Source organism: Oryx dammah, unplaced genomic scaffold (genome assembly GCF_014754425.2).
Source record: "Oryx dammah isolate SB20612 unplaced genomic scaffold, SCBI_Odam_1.1 HiC_scaffold_27, whole genome shotgun sequence".
Taxonomy (NCBI): domain Eukaryota; kingdom Metazoa; phylum Chordata; class Mammalia; order Artiodactyla; family Bovidae; genus Oryx; species Oryx dammah.
Window position 1 is genome coordinate 9830091 of NW_024070211.1, and position 10383 is coordinate 9840473.

Consider the following 10383-nt stretch of genomic DNA (forward strand, 5'->3'; position numbering starts at 1 on the left):
TTTAGCAAGAGATTTGCTGAAATGATGTGCAGGGGCAAATCACATGTGTGGACAGAGGCTTGTAGCACACCCGCCAAGCCAGGGGAAGGAGGGGCATTCCCCGACGACCTGCCAGGACTCAGACCCCGCCCCCCAAGTCCCTTCCCACAATACAAGCCAGACTTTGGCTGGACAAGAGGCAGCCACAGACCCCACAGCCATGGAAGGTCCTTCTCCCAGGAGAAAGCATGGTGCTAAGCTCAGTGTGGACAATCTTTATTGGCAGGTGTTAAAAGTGCAAAATAGTAACAAATCCAGAGGGATGGGAAGTGGGGCATACCTCTCCTTTCCCTCGTGAGGACCCTGTAACCAGGCCTGGGATCACTTGACTGTGGCTACATTGGACCCAGCACCTTCTAGAGAACAAGCTCCCAAGCAGGAGGGCTCCTCACCACGTGGGAGAAGGGAGAAGCACCCTGACAGGGGCATGGCTTGTGTTCCACCCCAGGCTGCTTGGTTCCTGCCCACGGCGCACCTAGATAGCTTGGGGTAGGGGTATTAGGGGGCTGAGCTAAACCTATCCCTCTCCAAACCTAGGCATCTGCCTGAGTTTCCCTCCTCCTAGTTAGTGGTTCAGCCCGACTCAAAGTGAGTGATTCCCATAACATAACAATATTTTAGCCATTGATGGGCTGCAGGCCCTTGGAGGCTGCTGGTGTCACTGAGGGCTGGCCCTAGCCAGAAACACCCTTTCTAGGCCACAGAAATCAGCCTGAGATGATGGGCCTTGAGGCTACCATCCCAAACATTCTTTGTCTCCTCCTAAAGGCAGTTGACCCTCAAGACGAATTACCCCGGCACCCCACAATTATGCTGCTCCAAAAGGGTGGCGCAAATAACCAAAAAGTCCATTTACCGAGAACCCCAGCTTGGCCTTCAGTCCTCTGGGGCCCTCCCTCGGGGGAGAAGTCTGGTTTGTTCAGTCTGAGGCCTGACTCTGCAGCAGTGCTGGTCCCCCTAGCTCTGGCTGCCTCTCTCTGGCCGGGTCCTCCCCGCCCTCCTGGAGGCCCCACTCCATCCGGGGTGGCCAAGTCCTTACCGGCCAGGGGCCGAGTCAGTTACAGGGCAGCCAGGTGGGATAGGAGGCGTGGGCCCGGGCCAGCAGAGGCTGCACTGGGGTCACGTAGTAACTGACGGTGGTGGAGGGCACCACTCCGTCGGGGATCACGGGGCAGCGCCAGGCCAGGGCGGCGGCGGCCGCCGGGCCCTGCTCTGCCAGCGCCTGGAGCGCCAGCGCGGCAATGAGGTCCAGCGTCTGGCGGCGCTCGTGGTTCATGAGGCACACGGTGCTCTCATTGACCACACGGTGCAGTGTCACCAGGCAGGCGTAGCGGCGAGCCGCGTCGGCCCCGCTGAAGTGGGCCTCGAGGTAGCGCTCCAGCGTGCGCCGCTGCTCCGCCAGGTCGGGGAAGTCGATGAAGAAGCGGGAACACATATAGCGCTGCAGGGCGCCCACGTCGGTGCTGGGCCGCGGCCGGAAGCCCCGCACCAGCAGGTGGCAGTACTTGAGGAGGCCGCCCCCGCGGATCTCTTCGGGGCTGCGCGTGGCGATGACACGGTGCCGCAGATGGTCCAGGGCCTCGGCGAAGTCCCCGTACAGGCTCTCGCCGGTCACCGACGGGTGGAAGGCCTCCGACATGGGCGTGGGCGAGCACTGGCCAAAGAGCAGCAGGGAGTCCAGGAGGATCTGGAACGAGTCGACACTGAACTCGAACTGGCGCCTGACCGAGTCCACGAACTTGAGCTCCACGTTCTTGCCGCTCTTGTTGGACAGCGAGATGAGGCTCCAGCGGTCCGTGTCAGTGCACACTTTCACCAGCTTCTGCACGTAAGCCTCCTTGAGAGTCAGCGGCGTGATCTTGGCCCGGCTCACGCCGGCCGGCAGGAAGTCCAGCAGGCAGGCCAGCACCACCTCCTTGGTCAGCTGGAAGGACGCCTCGCTGGGCAGGTCCACACGGAACACCAGATCCAGGTCCTTGTAGCCCAGGCCGCTCTCGGGGTGCAGCACGTGGCTGGCGGCCGAGCCGTGCAGCCGCACACCGTGCACCTGCAGGCCCTGCTCCTCCAGGCTGCTGCGGACGACCTGCAGGGGGCCGGTGGGAGGAAGAATTGTCAGCGACCTGGCTTCCGGGGGGTCCGCTCTGGGTTTAAACGCAATAACCACAGTGACAACAACCACTGTTCACCACTTACCAGCTGGTTTGCTTTTGGAAAGTCATTTCATTCTCTAAACCTGTATTTCCTCATCTGGAGAGTGGCCCCTTCGGAGGAATGACTCAGAACAGCAATAATGATAACACATAGGTGCATGGAATTTACTAAATGCCAGGTCTTGATCTAGGCACTTTATAATTAGGATATAAACTCACACAATTCTTACAGTAACTCTATGAGGAAGGTACTCTTACTCCCACTCTACAGATGGGGAACTGGAAGCACAGAGGGGCCAAGTACCTTGCCCAAAGTCACACAGCTGGTGAATGCAGAGCTGGGAATTAAACTCAAGAGTTCATGTCTCAACCACTATGCTATTCCACCTCTAAAACTGCAAGCAAAGCAGTTTTGTGCCAGGCCTGATGCAAACTGCTCAAATGTGTTGGGAATGTAATTGGCAGTTCACATGCATTACTACCCTTACCCTCATAATAATCCCAATTTTTATGTATTATCATCCCAATTTACAGGTGGGGGACCTGAGGCACAGGAAAGTCATGTCCAAAGTTACAGAGTAGTTAGGCTGAGACCAGAACCCAGGTCAGTTGAATTCTCAAGTCCATGCACGCTCTTTTGATTATGACATACTCATTTATCTTTACAAGGACCCAGCGAAGCAAATATTAGACTCATTTTTACAGATGAAGAAACTGAGGCTTCTAGTAGTAAAACACTTAAGGTTCAGAGGAGAGGCCATTCAGAAATGGCAGGGCTGGGAGTTAAAACCCAGACTCTTTCTGCTCTTGGGCAGGGGGTGGGTCAAAATCTCAGGAAGCCTTCTGAGCCAAGTAGGAAAGGAAAATGAAGTCGCTCAGTCATGTCCGACTCTTTGCAACCCCATGGATCTACCAGGAACCTACCAGACTCCTCTGTCTGTGGGATTTTCCCAGGCAAGGGTACTGGAGTGGGTTGCCATTTCTTTCTCCAGGGGATCTTCCCAACCCAGGGATCGAACCCAGGTCTTCCACATTGCAGGCAGATGCTTTACCTCTGAGCCACCAGGGAAGCGAGCCAAGTGAGAAGAATATAGCAGACCCCATCCACTGACACAGGAGCATGACAGGGAAACCTGTGTCATCTCAAATCTGTTCCTCTAGCAGAGGCATCTCCCTGGGCCTAGCATCAGGGAGGGGAGAAGGGAGGAGCTGGGCTCCGACACTGTTTTCTTAGCAGCCCAGCTTCACACACCGAAAGTGACCAGGCAGCATTCCTACCCTGAGGATTCTGCAACCCCGCCTTGCTGCCAAGTCAGCTCCAGGCCGGCTGCTCTGCTGGCCTCCCAGGGAATTACTGCAAAGAATGCACCTAAGTGCTGAGGAGGCAAGCTGCAGTGGGGCAATCTGAGGCGGGCGGCTCCCTCCAAGAAGCTTCCTGGAGGAGGACCCTGACTAGGGGAAGGTATTATTGTGGCCATCAGGAACCTGGGGGGCCAGGCATTGGGCCTTCTCACCAGAACCTATGAGGGATTAGATCTTTAACATCTCCAAGTTATAGATGGGGAAACTGAGGAGTGAATTACCTACACAGGATCACCCAGGGGTGGTTTAGTCACTAAGTCGTGTCTGACTCTTGTGACCTCATAGACTGTAACCTGTCAGGCACCTCTGTCCTTGGGATTTTCAGGCAAGAATGCTGGAGTGGGTTGCCATCACCCAGAGGTGCCTTCAGATTCAGGTATGGCTGACTTCCAATCCTATCCGCTTTCTACTGCATTACCAATCCAGGGTTTGGAAGGAGCAGAGACCAGAAACTAGGGCTCTAATCTGCTCTCCACTTCAGAGTTTCAAAGTGAGAGCAACCCTCCAGTCACTGAAGCCCAGGGCCAGAGTAGCTAGGGAGCAGGAAGGTGGGGCTGGGGGAAGCCTTGGCCAGGCAGATAGGGGAGGCTGGAGGTAAGGGGCCAGCCTGTGGGACTACTTTCCCGCATTCTGGCAGCTGTGCCCGTGTAGGCCAAGGGGAGGACTGGGCCACAGACCTTTGTCCCAAGGATTCTGGCAGAGCTGCAGCATTGACCAGCCCCCTCCCCAAGTCCCATTAGAGCTGACTGAGCCTCACTCAGTGCCAGCTCCTGCTCCCAGGCTGATGCCCACCCCAGGGCATGGCATCTGGCCTGGTGAGTAGGTAGGAGTACCCTTGTTAAAACTCCTGCGTCAGGCCATGGGGTTGGCTGTGTCAGCCAGCCAGCGGCTGTTGTCTGGTTCCCAGGTGTGACTACAGCCAACTTGGCAGGCAGTCCCCAGATACTGCCACACCCAAGACTGCAGGGCAGCTTGGAGCCTCCTGAATCAGACTTTCCAGCCATGGACGGGGCAGTGGCTGCACCCTCCTTGCTCCTGTGCCAAGGCCCTCCCCCAAACCACTCTGCTCCAAGACTGCTGCTGAGACCTGCAGGGAGACCATAGGTGCTGTCAGCCAGCAGGCTTACAAAACTTGAGTCTGGAGCCACCTAATGCAGGCCCTTCGGCTGCAGCTGGAGAGATCAGAGACTAATTCAATCCTCTGAACCCAGAGAGGGCAGAGGACTTGTTTAGGGACACACAGTCAATAAGTGGCTGCACTTAAGTAGAGTCAGTTCTCCCAGAACTATGTTCTGGGGGGTCGGGTGGGGGTGGGGGCCTCCTACAGGTGAGTAGGTTCCTCTAGCCCAGGTACAAGCAGGAATCGTATCTCTAAATGCCCAGATTACTGCTGTAGGCAAAGCTTGTGGGGGGCAGAGAGGGAAAAAGTTTCCAATTCTTGACCCATGGGACAACTCAGCACAGGTGAGAAACACAAAGTCAACAAACCACCATCTCCCACCACATACACACAAACAGGACCCCCTGCCACCACCCGCCCCCCATACACATACACATCCCAATAGCTTGTGAAGCTGCCAGCTACAAATTCCTGCCAGAAGATGGACTTTCTTCCCTGTGGAGGCATTTGCACAGGCCACGTAAAGGACCCTTTGGATTCTGGAAGCAGAAGGGGCAATGGAGAGCAGTTCAACCCATCTCCATTGAACAAACAGGGACACTGGGCTTCCCAGGGGGCACTACTGGTGAAGAACCCACCTGCCAATGCAGGCAATGTTAGAGACGCAGGTTTGACCCCTGGGTTAGGAAGATTCCCCAGGAAGAGGGCATGGCAACCCACTCCAGTATTCTTGCTTGGAGAATCCCACGGACAGAGGAGCCTGGCGGGCTGCAATGCATAGGGTTCCACAGAGCTGGACTTTGCTGAAGCACCTTCGCACGCACAGGCCCAGCAAAGGGAACTGACAGTGGTCCAGGCCCTGAAACTAGATGTCCAACCTTCCAGTCAACTCTCTAAGTCGCCACTGTCCTCCTCCCCCTACAGCCGGCAGTTCCCTGGTCTGTGTATTCTGACCCTAGTCTAGGAGACATTGTACTATTATCACATTGTAGAGTCAGCTCCTATGGACCTGCAGTCTTCCCCACCTGGATGGGAGTAGCTGGAAAGCCAGGGGGCTGGGTCTCAGTCACATCTGTGCCCCTGGTGTCCTGAACAGGGCTTGGCACAGAGAACATACCAGTAAAGGCAGTTTGGACCATACTGACAGGGGCAGGGACCTCCCCTTAGGGCACCCCAAGTCCCTGCAGAGAAGAACTCCCACACTGGGCTCATGCCTGGGATAATAGTCCTGGGGATACAGCATTTGGGGCCCCAAGTTTGACCTGACTGTCAAGGAGGAGAAAAACCTCAACTGGTTCCTAATTGCCCCATAACAGCGGGGCAGCCCAGGAATGCCTCGCCACTGATGACTCATCCCTAGGGAATCTGCCCCCACCCCCTCCCATTCCTTGAGAGGGAGGGAGAGGTAATCCCACAACAAGCAACCCTCCCCCTCTGTGGAAGCTAAGACAGAAGAGCCAGGTATGGGGGGTGGTCTGCTTTACCTGGCTTGCATGTCTACTTCCCCATCTGCTGCCAGGAATATGCAGGAATTGCAGCTAGATTTTCTGGTTTCTTCTAACTGCTAAGACCTACAAATTGAATCTTGGGAACTTGGGAAGTCTTGGGGGAAAATGGGAAAGCCTTGAACTTGTAGTAACCAGCTCCTGGGAAGACCAAGGATTCTCGGGGTTTGCTTTTCACCTCTAGGAAATCTTAGGGAGCTCACGGCCCCTCTTGGGGCCTTAGCTTCCCCAGCTATAAAATGGGTACAGTAATTACCGTATTATGGTATTTCAGAGCATGACAGTGCCTGGGCTATATAGGTGAAAGAGCAATTTTAGGGTTGTTGAGGGCCAGGTAAAGGGAAGAGGGAGTCTGTGGAACAGGAAAGGAGTTGCCAGAATTCTCTTCTCCTCAGGAGAGAGATGGGGCTTGGGGCCAGAGACTCAACCCTCATTTCCAATCTTGGGAAAGGAAAGAAACAGCTAAACTGGACACCTGATGTCGCACCCACCGCCTCCCCCCCACCCCCCAGCACACAGGCATCAGGTGCCTCATGCTTAATTTCTTCCTGCCACACAACCCCAGTTGAGAGGGAGTCCTAGCTGGAATTTCTCAGCTTTCCGGAGGGGGCTCTTGAGCCATGGGCTGTGGGAGCAGAGGACAGACAGAATCTGCTCCTAAATCTCAAGAGAGGGAAAGGGTTGGGCATGAGACCTGGGGATGACGGTTTGGAGATGAAAAGAACTATCTCGGGTTCAAGCGTGCAAAGCTACCCACCCAGGGCTGCCTGGCAACTCCTGTCCTTGCAGGCGGGGCTGTTCTTCCTCCCAGACCAGGTCCCTCCCCACTTCCCGCCCCCTCCAGCCAGGACCTAAGTGAACGGTCCGAGGGCCATCGGGGCTCCTCAAGGGGCGGGGCACGGGAAAGTCAAGTGGGGAAAAAAGATTATGAGATGCGGGGGTAGTAGGATGTGGACTCCCATCAAGGTTGCGCGATTTTGTTACAGCCCTTGTCCTTCCCCTAGCCTTGTTTTCCTAGCTGTCCAACAAATCGAACAGACTCCGGGAGCCTCCCAGCCACGAGAGCCTCAGGATGGAGACTCCCTATCCACCGCCCAGTGCCTCTCACCTGCACGATCTGCCGGGGCTGCACGCTCAGCGTGGGGAAGTTGCCGCGCCCGTGAATGGGAATCGGCTCGCTCAGGAGCGCGTCCAGCCGCTTCACCTGCGGCCAGCTCAACCCGCTCAGGTGCTGTCCGAGGGAGGCCGATGAGGCCTCCGGGTCGGGGCCGCCGCCTGCCAGGGCGGCCTTAGCCACCGCCGCGGCCGCAGCCGTCCCCACCTGTGCAGCCGCCCGGTCCCGGCTCTCCGTTTCGCTCTCCAACGGCATCATTAGCCCGGCCCCGGGGCCCCGACGGCAGAAACCGGGGGGCGATTAAGGGGAGGAGGGCAGGGAGAGCGGCTGGGCCCCGACCAACGCGGAGGACGCAGGGACCGGACAGCAGCGACGGCGAGGCAAACCCAGAGCACACCTCCGACGGCGACGACCAACCGACCCTAAAGCTTGTCGCCGGGGGCCCAGCGGACTCTTATAGGCCGCGGGCGACACACCCATTGGTCCGAGCAGCTGTCATCCTGCGGGAACCGCCCCGCCTCTCGACGCGCCTGCCATTGGTCAGCAAAGCTTTGCACGTGAGTCACGGGTCGCCAGGAGGATTCCGATTGGTTGGGTGGCACACCCCTGCCCGCCCTCCTGCTCCGGCTTAATTCCCTCCTTTGGTCCTTAAAGAACTTCTGTTCTCGGTGATTGGCTCGGGCGGAAGGCAAGTCCTGGATTTAAAGGGACTGCGCCCTCCAGGGGCAGACGAGAAGGAAGTGACCTGTGAAGTTTGTAGCGGAATTGGACCACTAAGGTTTTTTTTTTTTTTTTTTGCACTGGAAGGAATTTAGAAATCACTGGGCCTGGTCCTAGTCATCCACTATTTTCAGAAGCTCAGAGAGATTGCGCCAATTGTTAACTTCACACAGTGCTCCTCCTGCTCTCAGGCAATCTTCCAGAGTTGAGAAAAGGTGACAAACTTGTATACCGAGGTAGATACTTTGTAATGTACTCTCCTGAGTACACCTCTACCTGGCTAGCGTTAATGTTTTGGTTTGTGCGCCTGCTCAGTCGCTTCAGTCGTGTCCGACTCTTTGCGACTCTATGGGCTGTAGTCCAGGCTCCTCTGTACATGTGACTCTCCAAGCAGGATATTCAATGGAGTGGGATCTTCCCGACCCAGGGATCGAACCTATGTCTCCCGGGTCTCCTGATTTGTAGGCGGATTCTTAACCCACTGAGCCACCTGGGAAGCCCCATGTTTTAGTTTAGGGATGAGGAAACCTGCTCAGAGAAGGGGCTTGATTGTCTCAAGGTCACACAGCAAGTGAGACAGGCCCTGGTGTTGAACCTGCACTTAGAGAGTCTGCAAGCACTTGCTCTTTCCACTGCACTTGAGCAGACTCAGGGCCTTCACAGGGCTAGAGGTTGGAGGGAAGCCTGAACTGGAGTGTTGGTCTTCTGGCAGCAGCTTCCTGGGCAGCAGGTGGAAGTCCTTCCTGCCAGCCTCTTAGCTTCTCAGGTCCTGTGTGCCTTGGGCAAGTCCCTAAATCTCTCTAAGTCGGTTTCCTCATCTACTCCAGAGAAGGGGCTCAATAAATATATATTTTTTTAATTTGGTTTGGTTATTTATAGTTGGCAAAACATATTCATACATTGTATTGAAATAATACATTTACATGTTTTTCTCTCCCACTTTACAGAGCCTAGTGGGATGAGGCTTATTGTTATTATGTTTAATCTTTTCTTATTTTAAATATAGGTGCTGGTGGCAAAATTCTAGAAATTGAGTCTGATTCATCTCTGCAATATTCTCTCTTTTTAAAAAAATATTTATTTATTTGGCTGTGGCATGTGGAGTCTTTAGTTGCAGCATATAGGATCTAGTTGCCCAACCAGAGATTGAACCCAGGTCTTCTGCATTGGGAGAGCAGAATCTTAGCCAATGGATCACCAGGGAAGTCCCTGCAGTATTCTCTTTTAAATTAAACATCATTTTTCTAACAATTATTTAAATATAATTCTCCTAACACCCCCATTCTGTAAGGTAGGCTGGGCAAGAGCAATGTGTCCAATGTACAGAGAAACCAAGACCTAGAAATAGTAAGCTACATTCCAAGGTCACCAGATTACCTCAGACAGACCTAGGACTAGATCCCAGGAACCTGACTCAGACTAGAGCAGCTGTTTCCTCTATCTGCAGGCCTGCGCAAGCAAGATCCTGCCCGTGACCCTTCTCTCCAGCTTGTCTGGGGTCAGAGTGGTAATCTGCTATTTGCTCCACTCATTGGCTTTGTGACTTGGGGCAAGCCTCACGCATGCACTGTCCTCAGCTCAGTTGCTTGCTATTTTGTTTTACCTTCTCTTGAAAGATAAGAACTAGATAAGAAACATGCTTCAGCTGAACCCAGAGTCTCCAAACCCTTGACCGATCCCTTCCATGTCCCAGCAGAGGGAGGAAAAGAAGGGAAAGTAACATTTACTGGGTAACCTACTATGCACAGATATTTTATACACATGACCTCTAATTCCTAAAAATACATCTCAAGATGTGGCATCATTATCCTCAACTTAGAGATGAAGAACCTAAGATTTAGAGAGGTCAAGTGACATGCCTAAGGTCATACAACTACTAATGGGCATTGTGAGACTTGAATCCAGGTCTCCTGATTCCAAAGTCCTCTTGCCCAACTGCTCTTCTTAGAAGAGTTGGCAGAGATCACAGTCATGCTTGGCACAGCCCTGGTACCACCCTCAGGATCCATTCATCCACTTATTTATTCATTCATCAACCAACACTGACATATTAAGCACCTACTGTGTACCAGGTGTTGAGTTAGGCCCTGGGGTATGATAGCAAGATCCCTGCCCTTCTCAAACTGTCATTCTAGTGTAGTAAGACCATAGTCAAGTAAGTAAATAAATAAGACATTTCTAATAGTGTTAGGGAGAAAATAGAACAGGGCAATGGGAAGGAGAGCAACCATATGTGTGAGTGTGAAAAAGATACAGTTTTCAAGAGAGGGAAGAGAACCAGAGAGATTCATATACATTGTTAGATGGTGCAGTTGTGGAAAGCCTCCCTAAGGAAGTGATATTTCCATTGTGTCTGCTGAATCCACTTCGGCC

At 54.0% G+C, this 10383-nt stretch overlaps 1 protein-coding gene across 1 annotated transcript; it reads right to left on the reverse strand.

Annotated features, from left to right (window-relative positions):
* Nucleotides 1-239: 239 nt before the first annotated feature.
* Nucleotides 240-7721, reverse strand: TENT5B (terminal nucleotidyltransferase 5B). Its single transcript, XM_040229719.1, has 2 exons — nt 7285-7721; nt 240-2122 (listed from the first exon to the last, which is right to left on the reverse strand). Exons 1-2 carry the CDS (start codon nt 7546-7548, stop codon nt 1094-1096), a joined length of 1293 nt encoding a protein of 430 aa, XP_040085653.1. The 5' UTR covers nt 7549-7721; the 3' UTR covers nt 240-1093.
* Nucleotides 7722-10383: the final 2662 nt, after the last annotated feature.